This window comes from Engystomops pustulosus, chromosome 4 (assembly GCF_040894005.1).
Source record: "Engystomops pustulosus chromosome 4, aEngPut4.maternal, whole genome shotgun sequence".
Lineage (NCBI taxonomy): Eukaryota > Metazoa > Chordata > Amphibia > Anura > Leptodactylidae > Engystomops > Engystomops pustulosus.
The window spans coordinates 151,383,692-151,407,228 of NC_092414.1; the positions used below are offsets into that span (position 1 = coordinate 151,383,692).

Consider the following 23,537-nt stretch of genomic DNA (forward strand, 5'->3'; position numbering starts at 1 on the left):
TGGTGTGTTACACATGCGACTTCAGCCAGATCCTTAGGCTGGTGACACACCTGTAGCATTTAACATCACGTGTTCCACTAGTGTTGTGCGCACAGGGGCGCGGGCTTGGCCCAATCGCATATGCATTACCAAGGAAACGCATGCAATCGGTAAACAGGCCCCTGTGTCTTGCATTTAAACAATACACCAGGATCTGCTAAGCAATCACATGAACGCAAATTGTCAACTCACTGTTAGGCCATGGTCACACATTCCACTAGTGTAGAAACGCATATGCGATTGAGCCAAGGCCAGCCCTTTTGTTCTAGCATTGCCTTATGAATGCAAAACTAGCGGAGAGTTTTTTCCCTTGCATTACAACCGCTGAGAACAGGAGATTTGCCCAAATACATTGCTGTCAACATTGCGTTTACAAATACAATGCGTTTGTTAACACCATGTTAATTACTCAAACCACCTCCTCTCAGCTGTTCGGATGCGTTTTAAAATGCAGCCTGAGGCCTATGACACACACAGCGTTTTTGTATATATGAATATTGGCTTTTTCAGGGTGCGGTTACACATTGCATTTTCATTTGGATTTCAACCCCTTGACATCCAGCACACATATATTAACAGGGTGGGCGCTGTCTACGGCGTATGCAGAGGGCTCATATGCCACAGTTGTTAGCTGGGAACCTTTGGGTGATGCCACATGTTTTTAGACAGTTTACTATGCATTTGGCCGCTTACAACCCATTTATCTATTAAGATACTTGGGGAAAAATGGATGTTTTTTTTATAAAAAAAATGCGTTTTTAAACAGACTGAAAATGCATGCTTAAAAACAGACCACAAACGTGATGTGTGGCATCACCCTTTTAATCCCCCCCGCAGCTGTCAATCAGTTGTATTGCAGTATATTGTAAGTAGTGACCCTTGTATAGGACATGCATGTTCTCCTCAAAAGCAACAACGAGAAATGTTATAAGGCTGCGTTCCCATGTTTTGGGTTCCTTCAGCAGTTTTTGATGTCCAAACTAGGTGTGGAGTGTGAAAAAAAGTGTAAGACCTCAATTATATGTTCTCATCTTATTATGATCTGCAAACTGCTTTTGGCTTCAGATACTACATCAAATCTTGAACGTAAGAACACAGCCTATGGTTTCCGGATTACAGTGATGACTGTGCTCAGTAGAGGTCATCAATATTGGATCAGGGGAAACTTGGCACATCTCAAATGCTAAACAGCTGTAAAAGTGGCCATATTACCTGGTATATGCATAGGCTTGTTACTGCTGCTCAATTCCATTCATTTTAATGTAAAAAGTCTGTGACCTACACATCATTGGTCTGAGTGCAGTAGAGGCAACAGCTTTCCAATTCCCACCAAACTTGGATAGATGATCACATTGAACCCCTTTCTACTTTGTTTTGATTCCGTTTTTCATAGGACTTCTGAGCAGTCTCAATTTTTTTGTATGCCTAATGGAAAATTGGATGCAAAACGATAAGCCAAACTCTTAGACCTTACACCACAAGCAAGAAATAAGGGCACACAGTCAGTTTTCATTTAGCTAAGTTTATTAAACCAAAAACTGTGAGTTTTTGGGAACCTTGAAAAAATTCTCTGGATGCATGGACACCTGCCATATAACAGCTGCTATTAAGACTATACATTTAATGTTAGAGTTGTTGGAGACTTCTTACCCATATTAGTAAGAACATGTACCTGGCTACTTGCTATTGGACAATTTGTTAGAGCGATTCCACAGAAGCAAAAAAAAAGAAAAAATCACGTTCATTAAAGAAATAAATAGGTGAACAGCAGTCTAAACTCCTTAATGTTGACATTTAAATATATTTGCATTGTGCTGAAAAGTGATTTAAAACACCTTTGAGGAAACCGAACAAAATGCGTGTCAAATATTTATTCTATGTTATTCTCAAAGCAGTGTGATCTCAGCGCCAAAAACAAGGTTATCTGAATCAGCACTTTTTTTTTCTCTTGTATACAGCAGCCCATATTTCCGAAATAAGGAATGTTTTCATACAATAGTTCTTTCTGACAAACTAAACCTATCATCCATACAAACTAAAAGTGAATGATTGATTAAATTAAAGGACATCACGGTCAGTAATGAACGAAATCCATGTAGCCTGGGACTATGTAATAACATACGAACACGCGCGCACACTCACGATTCTACCAACTAGAGCAGCTAGATCTTGCCTGCAAGTTTAGGGATTCACAAAGCCCATAAATGTGCAAAGAAATGCAATACGAGAAACCATGCAAAATACAGAGGAAAACAAACTGTAAAATAACAAAATAATGAAAATGGCAAGAAAAAGAAAAAAAAGGGAAAAAAAATGCGGTATAAATACATGAATCGTCCCCAGCTTTGTGAGCAGCAAGGAACCTAAACATGATCTGTATACAAATGGTAGTCTATAGCATTAGTTGTATACTGAGGCAGAGCTGACACACCAGATTTAATGCTTCCACATCTGTGCAGTTAAGTCATGCCATTTTTTTTTTTATTCTTAAAAGGAAAGTTTATTCTGGATTTCAACATAAGAGATGCCATCTTTGGTTGGCTGCAGTACCGAAGGGAGTGAAGGGGCATATTATTTATTGATTTGAGAAATGTCAACTATCAGTCGGAAGTTGAGCTTCAATGTCCACTCTACAAATGGGGCACTTTTTATTTGTGATCAGCCACTGGTCCACGCACACTTGATGGAAGAGATGCATACATGGGAGGCGCCTAGAGAATAAAAATCAAGAGGGAAAAAAAATGGTTAAACTCCACTCTTTCTTTACAATACACTCAATTATAATGTTATATGTTACGTGACAGCTTGTTGGTTCTGGTACAAAATCTATTTCACGACTTTTCTAACTATCATGAACTCATCGTTGGTTTATGTGGTTGAGGGGCCCAGAAAGCCCGAACAGTCATCTGCCACCCCCATAGAACCACTGATGATTTAGCAGTTAGGGAAGGTTGCCATCTCCTTATACTACATAAAGCACCCACAGACCATGCAGTAATTGCTGTTATATATGCAAATATATAGCACCCAGTATATTTAGAACATCATTCAACAATATCTCAATTTACCAGTACCCTGTAAATAATACTGTAAATCCACATATTCTATTAACTGTGTTTAATATAGCCATTAACGGGCATGTATAAAAGAGCGGTGAGAGAGCCACTCATCTAGACTCTCACCTCTACAACCTATTCTTAATGCAGGAGCCGGGCTTGTCTTTAAGATCAAATGCTACACGGATGCCTCCTGTCTGTGCCAGTGACAGCACGGGTTGCCCATATCCTTCCGAATACCGTTTAAAATAATAATCCTCATCCACAAAGTTCTGCATAATTCTGCACCTCCCTATCCCTCTTCTCAGTCTATCGCCCAACCCGTGCTCTTCAATCCAACAGCGATCTAAGATTATTCTCTTCCTTAATTCAAACCTGCTATTCATGCCTCCAGAACTTCTCTTAAGCTGCACCAATTCTCTGGAATACCCTACCCTGGGATATCAGACTAATACCCAACCTCCAAAACACAACTCTTTAGGCAGATATATCACATTCCCTAACTGCATGAAACGTCAACCCTTTTACTAATCCATTTTGTGTCCTCCTCCAATCTAATTAACACCAAATACCAAGCTAGATGCTTTCTTGCAGTCCCATTGACCGTGCACTCTGTATATATAATGGTGGCTGATGTCACCCCTTCTCCCTCTGACTGCAAGCTCATGCAAGCAGAGCCCTCACTCCTGTTCCATATATATAATATTGTGTTTACTGTGTAAGGTCATATTATTTGTGTATGTGTCCCCCATGATTTGTAAAGCACTGCTGAATATGATGATGAAATTGAATTTTACCTGACATCTTCACCTTCCTCTAATATAGAAAGGCAAATGGTACATTTTTCTTCAGTGTCTTCTTCAGTGGCTTCCTCCCCATCTTGTTTGCCATGCAGTTTCCTCTGTGAGAACCAATCAGTGGATACCTTATTAGAGATGAAATTATTGGCAAACTTTATAAAGACCAGTTTTTAGGAATGTGCATACATTTACCACAATACAGACAATTTCCCCAAATTTCTGCCACCCCAACATTTTCCTATGCGAATTGTATTCATTGACATTCTGGAATAGCACTAAACCTGCACTGAGGCAAACTGCATGTCTGAACTGCATTTATCTCACACTCTGGACATATAAATATTTATTTCCCCTAACCGGGACCAAAAGAAGGTTCCTTTATCCCATCTGCCCCTGTCAGATGTATGCCTCCAATGAAAGCCAGGAATGCCATCTATTCAGGATCTAATTCCATCTTTTTTCAGTCAGTTTCCCTCCCGTACAGAACGGGCCTACAGTAATATTCATCCTGTGTCTGAAAGTTCATTGATTTAACATGTAAATAAACAATTCAACTAAATTTGACAAAATCTATAGTGCAGAGGATAATAGTAAACTTTTTAATATAGTTTATTAAAGAAATAGGTTCCTTTGTCCATTTTACCCTGATTTTTTTCCCTATTTAAGCAGTTTGTGCAACTCTAATTTGGGGTCTTTTATCTCTCAGCTGTTAATGGAGAACAGGACAGAAATTTGTGACTTAACTCTTTACACTCTCTGAAAAGTCTAATATCATCATAGACCTGATTTGCCAAAGGAAATATTCTCTAGGTATGGAGAGAGTTAATCATTCGCCTTCTTATCTGTCTGTAGTGGAGGACCATCAGATTCAGAAATTTCAGATGCACTGCTCACTACATCAGCAGAAAGCAGCAGTAAAAAGGCACATAGAAGCTGCTATATTTAAATAAGTGTCACATGCTCTATTAATTTCAGATTTTTTTTTTAATACTAAATTTGCTTTCTAGATGCATTTCTTATTTAAAGGAAACCTGTCACCAGGTACCTCATTTTCACTAAAGACAGGTTGCAGGAGCCCATTACACCTGTATTGCACCTTTCTGCCTTCTCTGAGCATTTGCATTACGATATTATTGTGTGTTTTAACTTGCCTGGCTTCCTAACAAATTCCTCTGTTTAGTCTCAGGGGTGGCTCTCGGTGCATCTCAAAAAACAACATACGACTTGTCTGTGCTGCCGACTGCTCAGCTTTTAGCCCCCACCTTTGTGCTCCTCTACAGCTCCTCCCTCTCCCACTGACATCAGCTCATCAGGCTGTGAGCTCTACTAAGGAGCAGGAGGGAGGAGCTTTACAGGAACACACAGGTGAGGGCTGAGTGCTGAGCAGTCTGCAGCAAAGACAAGTCATGTGTTGTTTTTTGAAATGCATCCAAACCAAAGTCAAACCCAGGGACTTTACAGAGGACTCTGTCAAGGAAGCAAGGTAAATTAAAACACACAGTTATATTGTAATGCAAATGCTTAGAGAAGGCAGAAAGACATATTTGCAATATTTGCAGCTGAGATGGGCTTTTACACCCCATCTTTAGTGAAAATGAGGTCCCTGGTGACAGGTTCCTTTTAAGAAACAAAATATACTACTTGATGTGGAATAGTAGACCACTACTAGATTTAATATTAACCAGTTTAGAGGTCTTACAGCCTGTGACATTATTTCTATGCAATCTAATTCATTGCCCCTCTGTCCAGTTATGCAAAACTTGCCACAAAATAAATGTGTACAATGTTTATGAGGAGAAAAGACAATTTAACAACTCACCTTCTTATATTTGTGTGGGTATGTGCATCTCTCTATGGTCCCTTGAGAGGCACCACGATTGACATTTCCAAGCCGTTCTTCCAGATGGATAAGCTCCTGAAGAAAAAAATAAATCATAGGCATCAATGAAAAATAGAAGACCTCTGCACCTTGTGTCAGCAAGGGCTATGCTTAAAATGTCCCTTCACTCGCACATAAAATCTATTTCTTTTGCCTTTGTATGTACTTCATATAGTTTACAATAAAATTAAAGAGCTAAAAATGTATCCTATTTCTTATCACCAATCCTTTTTGTTGTAGATTTACTGCTCATGAAAGATGAACACTCATGCTGTATGAAAACCCAAGCAAAGCTCAGCATTCGAATATCCAAGCAGCTTTATACATTTAACTATTTCTCAAAATTTTAGTCTTCATAAATTAAGTGTAATTGTACAAAGGGAACTTAACTCTTGCCTTAAAATAAATATATAGATTATAATAGATTCACTGGATCAATTCACTGGAACATGACACCATCATTACAAAAAACCTCTGGCCCATTTTATAGTCTACAGTAAAACTGAATTCTTAACCTCTCCCTTCTATAGGCAACAAGGTACAAAGAGACTAAAGAAGGCTATAAACCTTCATTAGATGTAGCCATCCGCTTTTGGGGAAAGCAGGCACCTCATGTGTATGGTCATCTTAGAGGGAAGGGATCACTAATGATTCTTTGAATTCATCAAAACTATATAAGGAAATATAGAACTTTTTTCCAATCTGTTTTTAAGCGATGTCCAATTTAGTGAGCTGCCATCCTGCCGAAACTTCTCCTCTGCTGCGTTAACTGTGTTATGGAGGGGAGTATACAAGCGGTGACATCTACAGGCAGTAGTGGACACACTCATGGGGGGAGATCAGAAGTGTCGGAGAACACAACTGCTCGGTTTGCTCATGGCAGCCTAACAGAACTCAGCTTTCATTTTATAAACAGTTGTGGGAAGATGAAAGCTGGGCTCTGGTTGGTTGCCACGGGCGACTAGAACAGTTGTACTCTCAGACATTTCTTATAAGTCTCCCCCCATGGGGTTTACTAACAATTTGCTGTGTCTAACGTAAATGAGGTGACTGCTGCAAAGAAAACCCTAACAGAATGATCAATTGCAGGATATGCTACTATATATATTAAAGGGCACCTACCACCACGATTCTACCTATAAAGGTAGATCGGGTGGTAGGTGGATGTAAGGGACGTGAGGATAGCTCTTTTTAAAGCCCGCTAACTTTTAATAAACTTTATTCCCTTAATATGTAAATTTAGTTATGCGGCTACTGGGGCGTGGAGTAGCCGGGCACGAGGCTACACGGCGCAGCTACTCCACGCCCCAGTAGCCACGTTACTCCTCCTACCCTGTTGTGTGTGGCACGCAGCTCCTTGTAGCTGCGCGCCCCCGTCCGACATGCTGGCGTTCTGCGCAGAACACAGCTCCGAGGCCGGAGCTACTGCGCATGCGCAGAACTCCGGCTTGTCGGGCGAGCTGCGTGCCGCACACAACAGGGTAGGAGGAGTAATGTGGCTACTGGGGCGTGGAGTAGAAGCGCCTTGTAGCCTCATGCCCGGCTACTCCACGCCCCAGTAGCCGCATAACTAAATTTACATATTAACGGAATAAAGTTTATTAAAAGTTAGCGGGGACGTGAGGATTAGCTATGGCTATAACTTCCCCCTCCCCCGGAGAACTGCAGTGACGCCTCTGTGTGTTTGCGATATACATGGAAGCCAACAGGCACCATCAGCTTCAGTGTATATCAAACATGCAAGGAGGAGTTACTGCATTTCTGGCCTGTTATATAGGAGTTCACAGGGGCTATAGTACGCCCCTGGCAGAATTTGCTAGTAATTTACATATTTATTTATTTATTTTTTTTTAGGGCAAATGAGGCTCAAATTCACTTAAGTAGTATCACAGTACCCTGAAAGTCTACCACTGGAGCGCCTTTGGCAAGAAGTTTCTAGATGGTAGATTTCCTTTAAATATCAACCATGACGTCATGAAAAAAAAAATATATATCTTACAAGTTTTCAGTTATGTTGTTCCACTGAAAAGCAAAGTCTCTTGTGGGCAGTTTTAAAAAGGGACCAAATACAACAATACAAATAATACAATAAAATGATTTAATTAAAGATCTCATTTATAAAAATGTTTCACTTTTTTAAAAAAAAAGCCAATATTGTAATTTCCTAGAATTTAGTGTTCTTACTGTAGGTCATAAACGTAATTATTTTTCAGATGTAAAACCTGCTGCCCGCACATCACAGTTAAAAGGATTAGTCAGGAATAACAGAGGATAGGTCATCAATATTTGGGGTAAATTGCTCTTTGTGCTCTCCGATGTTCCTATTAAGGATACACAATGGCCAATGCAGGAACATCGCATCCACAACTATATAAACTAATTTGCTTATTTACTACGTCCAGTAAGTAGAGAAGCTGTGGTCTTACAGAAGGCAATGCTTGCTTGCTTTAAAATCATAAAACAAATTTATTATAAAAGTAGACGTAACAAACTTCACAACGTAGTAAATGGTAAATCCGGATTGGGTTTCCTGCCTAATAGCACATTCCACGGTGTTCATAGAAATCTGTTGCAAACCTAGAAATTGGCCCGTTTCTTGTACCTGGGCGACCCATATTAACACTCTGCATCTGATGAGGGGGAATAGTTTATTGTGTATCTTTTTATTACACTATTAACACAGCAACCACATGGAAATGTTCCATAGATACGTTGCTCAAAAACAAGACAGCAGAAAGCTAACATTCTGTTACAAACCTCAAAATTGCCCCTGAAAGGAACTCTGAATGACCTTCCATCCAATCCAGATGAAATGTAGCGGATGTGAGGGTAGCCCGCCATGTCTGGAACCTATTCAAATAGCAGATGTAAGTTACACTTTATCACAACTGCTTGGAAATGATGGCATTGATCTCTTTGCTGTTAGATGGGTTTATATTGATCTGCATCCATCTGGCAGCAAAAAGACTGCATGTCATGAAAAAAATATATATCAAAATATATACAAAACAGGTATCTACAGTAAAGGACCACAACCTTATTTAGTTTCTTCATTCACAGGAGAATTAAGTGGCCAACTACATGCAACACTGTGCATTACAAAACACAGCTACCGCCCCAACAGGAACAATGGATGCATCATGGGACCCAAACTATTTATGTACAATGAAGACAACCTTCCATGACGCAAGACAAAAACAGCAACACGCAACATATCAGACAGCAGCTCCACAAACCCTACAGGCTCTAGTACATACTACAATTGCCTGCCCAAAATATAACTTCAGGCAGGCAAATCCGTGACCATCTCAAGCCCCTGTCAACATCTGTCCAATCTAAATTCTTTAACAATTTGCAATAAAGGAAAATGAGAGACACTATAGACTCCATGGACACAACAATGCACTAACCCCAAAGACACGGAGTAGGTGTTGTTCGTGGACAAAGAAATAACCAATGTGAACCGAGAAACAGTTTGAAAACTAAAATACAGGTTTGAATTAAATATTAGCAATCTTATTCGCCAATAAGAGGACTCTTCCCATGAAAAGGTAGTCGAGTCTGAATCCGGCATGTTATAGAGCAGAAGAAGCCGAGCAGATTGAAATAAGGTTTGGTTGGAAAAAATAAGAACTCCAAATTACACCGCAGCTCTTTCCATACTTAAGGCAGCGTCACACAACCATGTATGTCTTTAAGATAAGAAATAAAATTTAAAAAAAAAGCAGACTGTCTGCCGGCCTTCACAGACTACAGTGCCTGGACTGATATGAGGCAAGGAGTCCCTTCTTGACAGCTTTAACAAGGATTACTGGGGTATCTGTGTAATATATATATTACAAAATGATGCAGAGGGCAATCTGGCCAGTGCACAGTCCATTTTTCATGGTCTGAACAATGTTGAATGCGGCAGTGGATAGTCTCATTCAATGATTGGCAGCTCAAATCATTGAGAAAAATCAGCAACTTGCAAGTTAGTCGAAGAACTATATATTTAAGGAAACCTACCATGAGGAATCTACTATAAGAAGTAGATCTGATGGTAGATTCCTCCTGCCCATCTCTGCCCTTATGTGTAATTTAATAATCCTGGAACATAACCCAACTGATTAAAAACAAACTTTAGTTTAGTAATATGTAAATTAACTGCAGTTGCTACTGGGGCGTGTACTACCCTGGCCGAGCACAGGGAGCCAAGACTAGTACACGCCCCAGTAGCCTCTGCAGTTAATTTACATATTACTAAAATAACGTTTAAAGGGGACCTGTCACCAGAGACCTCATTTTCACTAAAGACAGATTGTAAAAGCCCATGACACCTGTAGTGCAAAAATGGCTGTCTGCTTTTCCTAACCATTTGCATTACAGTATAATTGCGTGTTATGACTTACTCTTGCATCCTGACAAAATCCTGGGGTAGTCACAGGGGCTGGACTTTGGTTTGGATGCATTTCAAAAAACAACATGTGCCTTGTCTGAGCTGCAGGCTGCCTCCATCTTTGTGCTCCTGTACAGCTTGTCCCTCCCCCACTGATGTCATCTCACCAGGCTGTGACCTCTGAGAAGGAGCAGGAGGTGGAGCTGTACAGGAGCACAAAGGTGGGGGCCAAGCTCTGAGGAGGGAGTACTACAGACAAGTCACATGTTTTTTGAAATGCATCCAAACCAAAGTCCATCCCCTGTGACTAGCCCAGGATTTTGTCAGGGAGCAAGGTAAGTTATAACACAATTATATTGTAATGCAAATGCTTATAAAAGGCAAAAAGGCATATTTGCACTGCATGTGTGATGGGCTTCTGCAACCTGTCTTTAGTAAAAATGAGGTCCCTGGGTGACAGGTTCCCTTTAACAAGTTAGGTTATGTTCCAGGATTATTAAATTACAGATTAGGGCAGAGGCAGGGAGGAGGAATCTACCATCAGATCTAGCAGATCATAGTAGATTCCTCATGGTAGGTTTCCTTTAACCTCCATCTGCTTTATAACATACGGCTGGCACAAGGATTGCATGTTCAATGTGACAGGTTCCCTTTTATTTAGTTTGATGGACTGAAACACATTGCCACAGATTATACTAAAAATAAAACTCCATGAAAGATACACACACACCCTCACAAGTTAAAATGAGCACAGAATTAACACCTCCTGCCCTGTGCAGGATAACTGCATGACTGCAGACATCACTGTACGGAGACTGAATATCAGATGCAGAGTGTCAATGCCTAATTATTGTCATGGGGAGATTTCCTGCATAGCTACACAGCTTCGTTGAATGTAGGAAATGTTACTAGAAAGCTAGTAAAAAAGACATCATCAATGAGTTCACAAGATAATAAAAACATTTCTTTGCTTCATACTATTTTAATAAAGTCTTCAAACCCACATCCATGCAGTGTAGATAAGCTGATAAATGACTATACTGCTACTACTGACCACTATTCGCTGAGAATAAGCATAGTGACCCCCAAGTGTTATATAGGATCACTTTAAATGCTAGAAAATTTGCCAAGTAAACTTTGATAACATGTTAATAAGACGTTATTCTAATACTTTTATATCTATTTACTGGTATTGTCACAACCTCTCTGACTACGGTTCACCTCTCCATTTAAAAAAACAGGCATACATTTCACCAGCATAGGATCATGCCATTATAAGGCCTATGTAACATGCCTATTAGGAATTTAGATACAGGCAGACCTTGGGATACATACAAGATAGGTTCTTTAGAATTGTTCTTAAATTAAATTGGAAGAAATAACCCAAAACTGCACATTCCTATGCTAGTAAAATAATCTTGAAATGTGTGACTGTTCTTTGATGAAGATAAGAAAAAAAGGAGCTCACATTTTCTAAAAATACCTGCGTTTGTTACAGTGAGGGACACAGAGCTGTAGGGATGGGCACTGACAGGCTTAAACTCATGCAATAGGTATGGTCATTTTATGCAGTAAGTCCCTTATAGTTTGCCACTAATCGTTACAGCTCCATTTACTTCTGCCTTCCCGACATATAACCATTCACTTGCAACATTTTAGTTCAGAACATTGAAAGAAGAGAATCTGATGTAGTTAATACATCACTGTAGTGTAAAACCACTATTTATGCTGCTTAATATTGAATACACTTTCATCATAATACCAGCAGGTGAACACCCAGCCGGAAGTAAATCCTTCTTTCAGAAGGAAATAAAATTATTTAGTACATTATGCAATTCAATTTTTATGGAAATATCTGAAGATTACAGTAAACTGCAGAAATAATAATACTGCCATCAGCATACTGTACTATTTATAGACAGGAATTCATTGCATAGCAAGAAAACCTCTCCAGAAGAACAGATTTCCTGTGACCACACGTCATTTCCACCATATATAATTCACGCTGGCCATTGTCTTTAAGACCACAACCACCATTTCTCATTGCAGTTTAAGGCGGTTTTACTGTATATGATGCAGGGAAACATGCATGCCCTAATGTTTTCTACACAAAGCACCTAATCATCTTATTCTACAGAATCACAGAGAACACAACTTACCATTAAGGGTAGCGCCCCGAGCTGTAAGTGGTGAAGCCTTGGAGGTGTATGGTAGTGCGATAAATGGGGGTGTAAGGGACTGGTTTGGTAGGGTGCTGCAGTCACTCCAGTTTCAATTGCTATCTCCCTGCAAAATGCAAGCATCAAAATGACATTAAAATGTCCAAGTTTCTTTCATATAACACAAAAACTGTATAATTGGGCACAAAAATATATGGAAATAAATAGTGTAAACTAAAATGGAACATTAGTTAAAATTAGTAGAACTAAGAGGCAGAGGAGGAGTTCATGGCAGTGAACCAGATTACAGTTCCACATAGATTTTTAGGAAATTTTTATGTGGAATTATTTTGCTGTTCTCCACAATTATTTACAGGGCCTGAGGAGGCAGTGTGCGTCTTTCCTCTTTGTTGTTCACACATGGAGTGTTTGTTAACTACATATACAACTACAGACCATTTCATAGCATTTTTCCCTTTTTATTAGGCTGGTCATACACATTAGATCAGCTATGCTGTTTGTGCATGAAGCTGCTGACAGTAAATGCCCAAACAGAAGACCATGGCACACACAAAAATTAGTCCTTTTTCTTAATTTAGTGCAAAAATATTTCTTTAGAATGATAGCTTTCAACATAATGCATAGGTGCATAGGGGCAAGTATAACAGATCAAAAAATTATGAAGTTTCAGCCATCGAGACCTTTGTCAAGTTAGATTTGGATTTCTCATATGGCTGGACTGCCTTGTTGCGTAAAAGACAGATCTAACTTGACAAAGGTTGCAATGACCGAAACCTCGTAGTTTTTTGATCTGTTATACTTATCCCTATGCACCTATGCATTATGGTGAAGGCTATCATTCTAAAAATATATTTTTGCACTAAATGAGAAGACGACTAACTTTTGTGTGTGCTATGTTCTTCTCTATGTACACTTCTGGATTGAGAATCAGACTTTGAGCACCACCAGGGTCGTAACTTGAGGGTGTCCAGAGGGTGCAGTCGCAATTGGGCCCAAGAGGCTTAGGGGCCCATAAGGTGTCACTTTTCAATATGAGAAGACTAGTACTATACACCATACATTATAGTCAGGGGCCTGGCACAGACTTTGCACTGGGGCCCTACAGCTTCTAGTTACGCCACTGAGCACCACTAACCAAGAGTGTGCAGTCTCTATTGTTCTAAAAGCAAATACCTGGAGTCAAAAATCCAGCAGCAAAATCCTCAGCTTTTCTGAACCAATACATGCTCACGATCAATTTAATGACCACATCAATCCCTCATTAATCTACATTTGAAGATTATTTTTATATTGTGTATGTACATTTATGTGCATATATATTATATTTAAAAATATATTTAGCCTACTTACCAAGCTGACCGTTCAGAAGCCTGCCTGGGATGAGAGGACATAGTTTGTGGCACATGAATATGGTGGCCATGTCCATAGTTGGGATGCATTCTGTGCGGATGTGGCGGTGGGCGTTCATGAGCACGTCTAGAATGCAATGACAAGTAAAAGTTATATTTACCAGCAATGAACACAAATGCAGTAAAAGATGACAGATTAGTAGGAAGCTTTCCTGATGAATTAAGCCCTCAAGCCACCAACCTATTATATAGTACAGATGTAATTCAGAGTCTCCTAGAGTATAGAAAAACATCATTATGACCCAGCGATTAGGTATGGAAACATGGCACAGACATCGAAATTGCTTTAGCCATTTTTGGGATTTATTTAACCACGGTGTAACCATAGGCCTTCACCAAGACAAGATTCACAACATATCCATCTTATCATTTTTGACCTGTAAAATACAATTGATATGTTGTGAATTTTGTCAAGGTGAAGGCCTATTGTTACACCAGATTTAAATAAATCATTAAAAAGCTGAAGCAATAATTTGAATGTCTAGAAGAGGCTGATAAATCAGGAAAATAACCATCATAATAGACTCAAAATACAAAATAAAAAGTAGGATGCGTATATAAAATATAACAAATTTTATTAGGCAATTTATATTAAAACCACTAAAGGGTATACAAATAAACACATAATGGACATACAGACTGGAAATTTGGTATATATGAATGATGGTATACAATTCTAGTGGTGAAGGAAACATCCATTCATTCATATATACCACATTACCAATCTGTTTGTCCATTATGTGTGTATTTGTATACCCTCAAGTATTTTTTATATAAAATGATTGTCTAATAAAATTTGTTATATTTTGTATACGCACCCCACTTTTTATTTAGCATTTTATGTGCTTCCATACTTTATCAGGCTGGATTGAGAACTCTACATTTGCACCACCCTCGATTTATGAGTGTGAGGTACCTCCGCACCCATCTACTATAGGATACTGTGATTGTCCTGTATAAAACAGGTCAACTATAGATTGTGGACCCAAATCCTCCAGAAAGTTTCCCCAACTATCATTATAAAGCAAAACGTACGTAGGATGTTGCATCAGGCGTCGCCTTTGAACTTCCATTCTCTGAATAACTTCATGAGGGTGCAATCTCTGTGTTGCGGGTGCTGTTGCAGAAATATGATGGGACATGGACTGATGGGATGTAGAAAGATGCTGAGAGAGTGGAGCAGCAGCACTTGGAAAGTGGTGGGATGTTGGAGGAGGAGGAACAGGATGTGTTGAGGAAAGGCTCGGTAAAGATGGATGGAAAGGGGGCACTGGGTGTGCGATTACATAGTCCATCTGAGGAGGTGGTGGTGGGGGCGGAGGTGGTGGGGGCTGTGGAGGAGGATTGGCATGTGAATGAGGACAGGCAGATGTTTGGTGGTGGAGAGGTCTTGTAAGGGATGCATCTACAAAAACAGAATAAAATGAAATTATAATCTATAATTATGCAAACTTTTAATTTATATTTCACTGTAGCATTCTTTTAAATGAGAAGAATTTAGCCAAAAGGAAATATTAACCCACGTGCCTACAAAGCCATAAACAAATCTATCCATCCAGCCAGCATGCATTTGGAATTTTTGATAAGGCTCTGTTTAGGTTTGTTTGTACATTAGGTCCATTAAGCGAAATTCTGGAGTGAGTTACACGGGCATCAGTAAAAAAACAACATCTGAAAAAACAAAATGCTGTAAAACAGCACCTATTCTTCCCAAAAGCTTATGATCATATAAATAAAGGTCCAAATCATATAGATGTGTGCAGAGTCTTCTAATAGATCCAATAGTAGAGCATTGCACACCTCGTCAAGCCAAGTTTAGGTTGTATGTTGATCCAGTCCCTGAAAAGGTTTGTGGGAAAAGATTTAGTGTAACCCAAGATAAGGATATCTAAAGTGAAGCTCCATATTGATTATCAGCCAAAAAAGGGACTCCGCTTATTTGTGGCTCGAAGCCTATGACTTTAAAGACGATTTATTTTAAGTAAACAGTCAACTTTTAACATACCTTACATTATATACTCGAGTATTAACCGACCCAAATATAAGCTGAGGCACCTAATTTTACCACCAAAAACTGGGAAACCCTATTAACTCATCCTGTCACTGACCGGGAGCTGGTGCACATAAAGAAAGAAGAGGAGCTGCCCGGGATGTCTGAAAGGTGGGTACATATACACACATATGTACATACCGTATAAACTCGAGTATAAGCCGACCCGAGTATAAGCAGAGACCCATAATTTCAACACAAAAAACTGGGAAAACCTATTGATTTGAGTATAAGCCGAGGGTGGGAAATGCATTCGTCTCAGTCCCCTGTAGGAAACAGCCTGCCAAGTCTGTCTCCGATGCCCCGATGCTGCCTCGGGTCCTTCGGTCCTCTTCGGATTCTTCCGCTCCTCTTCAGGTCTTCGCGCTCGGCCGATGTCATTGTTTGCAAGTTGCCGGCATTGCGAGGGGACCCGAGGAGGATCCGAAGGACCAGAGCATCGAAAAAACATATAATAATAATTTAAAATTTATATACTGTATACCCAAGTATAAGCCAAGTGGGCAATTTTCATTACAAAAATTGTAGTACAAAATAAAAAAACAAAACAAAAAAAAAACACCCCCAAAAACAAAAAAAACACACACACACTAGTATATACAGCCAGAGGAAATTCTTAAAATTATATTTGACAACCCTACCTGCTGACAGTTTAGTGATATAATGGCGGTGTAATATTCCCATTTATATACAATTTTCACACAAAATTATAAATGGACAAAGATTTTTTTCCAACACAAACAATAAGTACTATACAATATGACCACATATCCAGCAGTCATAGTATTCAATACCTACATGGGGCATGCATAAAATGCCGACAGGAGGAGAGAGAAGTCTGGGGAGATGGTTGTGCCTGGGATACCATATTAGGTCCATAGCCATCAATAGCCATAGTTTGGGCTGTACTGGCAGTCGACTGATGTCCATAAACTGAAGACCTGGACGATGAACCAGGACAGCAAGGGTCAAAAGCAGAGGTGCTGTGAAAGCTAACACTTCCGTGGCTTCTTATACCATTATTGCTCAGATCCACAGGCAAGGCTTGCTGTAACATAAATATTAAGGCTATAAGAAAGAACCTGAATTCTGCATTACATATACATCAAAAACCCTTGTACATAACACAAACCTCCAAGTATAAACATAGTAAAATAATACATAGCTGCTTAGTTGAAACACAGAGTCAGTTTTGGATACATTCCCATATGTCCATTTGGCAAAACTACATTTTATATACAAATATATTCAATCTTCTTACCGGGTCGTGGTAGGTAGAAGAAGAACTGCTTGAGGCTCCGCAAGGCGGTGGGACAGGGGCATTTCTATCCACAGGACAGTGGGTGTCCGTGAAAGAAGGAGACAAGGGAACAGTAGGATGAGAACTGTGATGGTGGTGGTGATGGTGATGTGGAAAGTGGTGACTGTGTGTTGGATAACAACTTGAATGTGGATGTCCTAGGACATGGGGATTTTGAGATGATCCACCACAGGGTGAATGTTCAGGGCAACATGTTGGTAATCGCGGCATTGCTGGAGGGCCACCATCAGCAGTAGTGCCAGTAGTCCTTCTGGTATCATCTACAAGAGATATTAAAATCCACAGCTAGAACATGACTTGTGATTATATTTTACATTATTAGTGAAATTCACAAGCCCCACTAGAGCTCAACAGGTTCAAATTATGCATAAAGAGGAGATAAGGGACACGGATAATATGGTGGACTTGCAAATCACACGTTACAGTAGGATGTGGCCACCTTGGATTGACTTTCGAAATTCTGCAGACTTTCGGACTGAGGAGCATGTTGTCTCTTTTTCATCTTTGACCACTTGGATCCCCCTATTCTTCTTGCTGTTGTATGCTTATAACCGTAACCCCCCTGCTCTCTTCCCCTATGCATCTGTTTGCGGCTTGTCCCTTATGTTAGAATTGGATATTAGTCTGCCCCTTTGTTGCCTCCCCTACACATCTAGATGATAGTTTGACTTAGTTATGTTAATCCATACTTGATTTGAAGTTTGGAAACCAGACTGGACCTCATCATGGCCAGAAATTACCGGCATTGTTTATGCACATGTTGTTTTACTGGATAGTCTATGTGTTATTCCATTTCTATTTGCAAAACTTCACACCATTTATATGAAGCTTTATTGAATTAAAAATGTGTATTCAAATTTCAAGATTTCCTTCAGATTTCAGAACTTTTTATCCCCTGCATTGGACAGCATCTTTCATGGTCTTAAAGGGGTATTCCCAAAAGACAAGTTTCTTAAAAAGTACTCAGGATAACAAAATAACACATTCTCTAATTCAAGGTTAACAAAAATACATTTCACAGATATAATTCCAACTTGTCTTTCAGTACTGGTGTACACAATTTTGGTTGCCCCTAGATCCAAACTAGGATCTTCTGATTTTTAGATCGGCATCCATATTGTTTTTCTATCTGACGCTGTACTGAGCTGAAAAAAAGGAGTGTAAAGCTGCAGGCTACAGACAGATAAGATCTTTATCCAGAGGAGGGGGGAGGTACATAGCAGAACTGTGTGTGTTAAAGGTGAGTAAGCAGAGCTGAGAGTGTCATTGTGTGTTATATCCATCTCAGATCTCATAATCTCTGATCTGTCTCATCTTTCTGAAAGCGTATACAAACCTGTACCCTGATAATCTAACCACATTATCACCACACAGAACTAGAGGAATCATGACGTGTCTCGTCAGAGAGTCCCTGCCCACACGCTGGAATTTTACAATAACCATTCCTGAGTTATAGGAGCTAAAACAGCAAAAAACTGATTAAATTGTAAAGTAAGGGGTTAAAATTATCTTTATTGTGTAAACATCAATAGTGGATTGAAATATGAGAATTTTCTTTCATAGGCAAACCCCTTCGGCTGTGGCCATTAACTAAGGGTGAAAGACTAACAGCTTGAAGAGGTTGTAAGACAAATTATTTTATCCCCTATTCACAGGGTAGGGGTAGGGTTTGATTGCTCCTAATGTGAACCAGGGTTCTGTTCTTACTAACTGAAAGAGCATGCTCCTTGGCGGCCCATTCACTACTATGGGCCATCTCGAAATTCAGTGTCCCATTGGAAGGTGAGAGATAGCCAAGCACAGTACCCTACGTGCTTCTTCATGCAATTAGTTAGAACAGGACCTCCATTCTTTTGAATAGTGTGGTCTATTCTTGTGATCCCCACAAATTAGGTAGTTATCCCCTAGGATGTGGATAGGTGAACAATACTTTCTACAACCCCACCAGGTCAGTTCACACTTCAATATGTTATATGAAAAATGAAGAATAGGTGCAAAGCTTTCCATTATTTTGCAAGTTTTTAAAAATCCTGGTTTGAGGCTTATAATATCCAATGCAAAAAAATATCTGAAATATTATCACCTTTGAGGATCCATAATGCTGGACTGGGAAAAAGGGAGCTACTGCAGCTCAGAATATAAGGAATATCAGAAGTAAGGCTCAATGGTCATGGATACATTAACATAAGAAAATAAGGGAAATATTATGTGATTTCTAAATTTCCATTATGAATTTTCATCATTGCCTCAAATTTTTGTTGTTCCAACACCTTGTCACACACAGATGGCTACAAAAGTTCTGTCACTTTACAATGGGTCGCTGCAGTCTATTCATTGCTTATAAAGTAGCAGAATTCCCTTGGGAGAAGATTATAAAGCTCCTGTTGTACTGTAAGGTACATGATACAGTACATGCTGGATACCTAGTCTGGTTGACATTTCTATTTGTTTGGATCTATGCTAAGAATACGTAGGGAGATGTGTGTATGTTTCTCTTGGAACACATGTCATATGTCGTAGATTTGGCTAAAAGCCATGGATTCAAGGGAGACAGATGAGGTTAAATAGTTGTAAACTGGATGCAAGACAGAACTGTATGGAAGGTTGCAACTAGGTTATATCAGGGATATATATGAAAATAAGTCCCTCGAGTGACACCAGATACTAGTAGGTATCAAGGCAGTGGGCACCAGGCAATGGTGGAGTTACAGTTGATTACAGCTATCCTCAACAGAAAACCAGTAAGCTACCTGCTAGAGGTGTCTCAGATCCTGAAGGCATATCTAGGCTGACATACTGCTGGCATGCAAGGCCTTCGTTCATGACCAAGCATGTCCAGCGAGTAATGGTTCAACTCCACTTTATCACAGTATAATAATCCTTTAATTTCTTCTACCTCCCTCACAGTTACTTTGCACTTCAAATCTGGTCCGATAGCGGCATCACACACATACACACACCCCAACTGTGCCCTATATGTGGAGCAGACCCCGCCTGCATCACTGCCCTGAGCCCTTCCCCATCCATGTCTAGACACGATTGCCTGGGATGGGTTAGGGATGGAACATAAAGCCACCCCTCATGAATATTCCCTCCTCAGATTTTGGTTCAATATCACGACTATGCACTTATATGCATATTGATATTTTTATTTGTCTGCTATTTGATTCTGTTTTATAATAGGTTATATATGGATGTTTTATTACCGGACATGTGATTATTTTTTATGGGTAGTGTTATACTATTTTTACACCTGTGATATTCAATTGCATGGTTGATTTTTTTAAATGTTGGACATCTCCTCAATATCTATCTATTACTTAAAAGAAATACCACAATGTCACATAAAAAATGGAATAGTTGACCGCTTTCTAATGTCCTTTATTTTTCCTGGTTATCAGCATAGTGCGACTACAGCTGGGCACACATTGGACTTACCTGCTGTCACGCCTGTTGTACTGTTACTTGGTGGGACAGCAGGAGCATCAGGAACTGTTGATGTCTGACCCACTGAAGGTCCTAAAACAGCATCAGAGGCCGGCTCTGAGGTAGACGAATCACTGGAAACAGTGCTTACAGGCTGAGACTCCGTTTTGCCAGAGGTAGCTGGCACAACTGTAGGATCTAGGTAAAAAAAAAAAAAAAAAAAAAAAGGGAAAAAATGATATATATAATTTTACACATACATATTATATACACATCTATGGAATTATATAAAAACAATTACATTTTTAACATAAAACAAAAAAAAAAAAAAAATTGAAAATGAAGGTCAATTCTCCTGTCCAGCAGACATCACAGCCAATCAGATTCTGTAATGTTCAGTAGCGAATAATAATAATTCCTTTATTTATATAGCGCACACAGATTACACAGCGCTGCACAGAGCTTACCAAATCGGTCCCAGTCCCCACAGGGGGACGCAATCTAATCAACCTACCAGTATGTTGTGGAGTGTGGGAGGAAACCGGAGGAAAAATACAAACTCTTTGCAGATGTTGACCCTGGGACTTGAACCCAGGTCCCCAGCGCTGCAAGGCTGTAAGGTGACTAATCACTATTCTTCACATATAGCATAACATGGATCTAGATAGCAATGCCATGTGGGTTTGAGTCTTCCAGTATTGAACCCATTCGTATACAGAGTTACTCCCCTCTTTCTCATCGAGGGGGTTTCCAAACAATCTGCCCAACATTGGTAATGGGGCATATAAACAGGGAATTTCTTCATTAAATTAAAAATAGAAAAGTCATTTCCTAAGATAGACGTACCATCTTCATCTACAGTCAGGTCCACAACTTCGGTTGCATTTTGTCGTAGAGGCTGAATGACCGTGGAAACTCTACTGCGGCTTCTGTGTTCCTGGGACCTTCCAGATTGGGAACTGGAACTTTGACCCCAGTGAGACCGAGAGTGTCCAAGTGATGAACGTGATCTGTGCAAAAAACAAAAGGGCTTGTGGTCAAACATCTAGAGCTATATATTGAAGAAGTGGAGAAAGGTGGTCAGGCTGTAGATCCCTAATAATCACATACTATGGCGACCTTATAAAACCTTGAAATAAAAGCTCATTGGAGAAAACATGATGGATTTGCAGTCCTCCTGTCCATGACTAGGGAAAAGTTATGATAAAAAACAGGCAATGGCCACCTAACACCATACAACCCTTTTAGGGCACCAGCCTAGATTACAAAATGACTTTGATACAGGTGCGGGTTAGATGATCCAAGATGTATGCGTTCCCTCATATTCAGAGTAATATAAAAAGAACAGAATAATAGCTGTAAATCAGTGTACTAATGGTATAATAGAGATGCCTTCATATCAATGCACAGGCCACATACAACAAGCTCAGGGTTCATAAAAGCAAATATGGCTCTGCAGCCAATGTGCTCACAGCCCTAGCAGGAGATCACTGCGCCTGTCAGCAAATGGGTTAAATGCTTTCATTTAATTTGCTTTGTGTGTTAGGAGGAAACTGCAGAGCAAGCAAATTTCAGGAGCCTGTGGAAATGACTCCAAGCGCCTGTTTATACCATAGCAAGTTCCAAATGATCTGGGCCTCTTCCATTTCACACTGAAAACAGATGGAAGATTTAGTAGCTCCATGGAAAAATCCGCTATCACTTCCCATTAATGAGACACAGAGGCCAAAGAGTGAAGCTTTACTAATAGCCCATCCTCTGGTTACAGGATAACGGTAGTATGTATATAGAGTAGATCTATTGCCTCGCTGTAATTTAATTCTTGTAACTTGCACAAAATAATCTGCAGTAGTCTGGGAAATACCATGTTGCGTTGTTATTACTGACAACCAAGTATTTGCATTTCTCTTATCATATGGCCGCTTCCCTATGCAGTCCAACACTTATTAAACATGTGTAGTAATTCTTGGTATAGTGTTCATGAACCAATTCTGCAGGAGATTTTCATAATGGATTTTGTGGATATTTACTGAGAAAATCATTGTCGGAGGAGTAATCCACCTCAGAGCACACTCAATAAAGCTTCATTACAGACACCTTACAGCTGATCATTGAAGTCTGGGACTAAGGTAAAGCACTCTGAGACCTTCACCAGAGAGATCCGTCTGCAAGTCGGGTGTTCTTAAATAGGGGACCGCCTATACATGGTTAAGAGTCCTCTCTTAAAGGGAAGTGATAAGCAAAAATTGACCAAAAACAAAACACAACCATTATACGGACAAGCAGATTTGAATGATGTCAATCACAGCAGAAGGGACGTACTGAAAGAGCATCACTACACACTTCACGCCTCCATGACTTTTTACACTTCAAAGTTGGATATCCGCCACACTGGGCCATGAAAGAAACATGATCTGTAGGGAGTTAAAATGCTTCACAAGCTGCTGATAGCAGAATTTGACCCAATAAACCACTTACAGGTTCCCTGTGGTCAGGACAATCAGTATATGGTATTGATGGCGTGGTAATCCCTAAAAGGGTGGTTTCACATTGGCGGGTTTTTTTTCAAATGAGTGAAACAGATTGCTTTTCTCTTCCTGGCTTCAGTGATTTTTCACCGATCACCAAAGCCAGAAAACCAATCTGTTTGTGTCGATAAGTCAAAATGGGTTCCGTGAAAAATCACGGATGTGGAAAAAATAAAAATAATGCCATTGTGAAACCACCCCAAGGCTAAATTTACACGAACGTTTGGGAGACGTAGGTATGCAAGCTTGCAGCCGTACATAAGTCCCCCATAGACGGCAACGGCCGCATGGAGTAATACGGTACCTAGGAAGAAGATAGGTCATGTTACGGCCCATATGCAATGCATTTATATGCAGAAGGAAGGGGAGAGGTCATCCATCCTCCGCTCCATCGCGGCAGACATATATGCCCACACAGCCATAGCCGTTTGTTCTTAAGTTGAATTTCTATGTAAGTCACTGTATACTTTA

The 23,537-nt window shown here is 39.8% G+C and overlaps 1 protein-coding gene across 4 annotated transcripts in view; it reads right to left on the reverse strand.

Moving 5' to 3' along the window:
• Positions 1 to 1,545: 1,545 nt before the first annotated feature.
• Positions 1,546 to 23,537, reverse strand: part of RNF111 (ring finger protein 111) — a 45,185-nt gene continuing 23,193 nt past the window's right edge. Inside the window, exons 4-14 of one of the 4 annotated variants that reach the window (XM_072148106.1) lie at positions 21,385 to 21,548; positions 20,551 to 20,736; positions 17,053 to 17,372; positions 16,590 to 16,839; positions 14,777 to 15,146; positions 13,683 to 13,808; positions 12,312 to 12,438; positions 8,532 to 8,624; positions 5,715 to 5,810; positions 3,893 to 3,996; positions 1,546 to 2,750 (exon numbers count right to left, since the gene is read on the reverse strand). In XM_072148106.1, coding sequence (XP_072004207.1) covers positions 2,633 to 2,750; positions 3,893 to 3,996; positions 5,715 to 5,810; positions 8,532 to 8,624; positions 12,312 to 12,438; positions 13,683 to 13,808; positions 14,777 to 15,146; positions 16,590 to 16,839; positions 17,053 to 17,372; positions 20,551 to 20,736; positions 21,385 to 21,548 — 1,954 coding nt within the window. In that variant the 3' untranslated portion in view covers positions 1,546 to 2,632. Of the gene's footprint in view, positions 2,751 to 3,892; positions 4,021 to 5,714; positions 5,811 to 8,531; positions 8,625 to 12,311; positions 12,439 to 13,682; positions 13,809 to 14,776; positions 15,147 to 16,589; positions 16,840 to 17,052; positions 17,373 to 20,550; positions 20,737 to 21,384; positions 21,549 to 23,537 lie in introns of all 4 variants that reach the window. The other 3 variants (XM_072148105.1, XM_072148108.1, XM_072148107.1) reach the window with 3 other exon arrangements.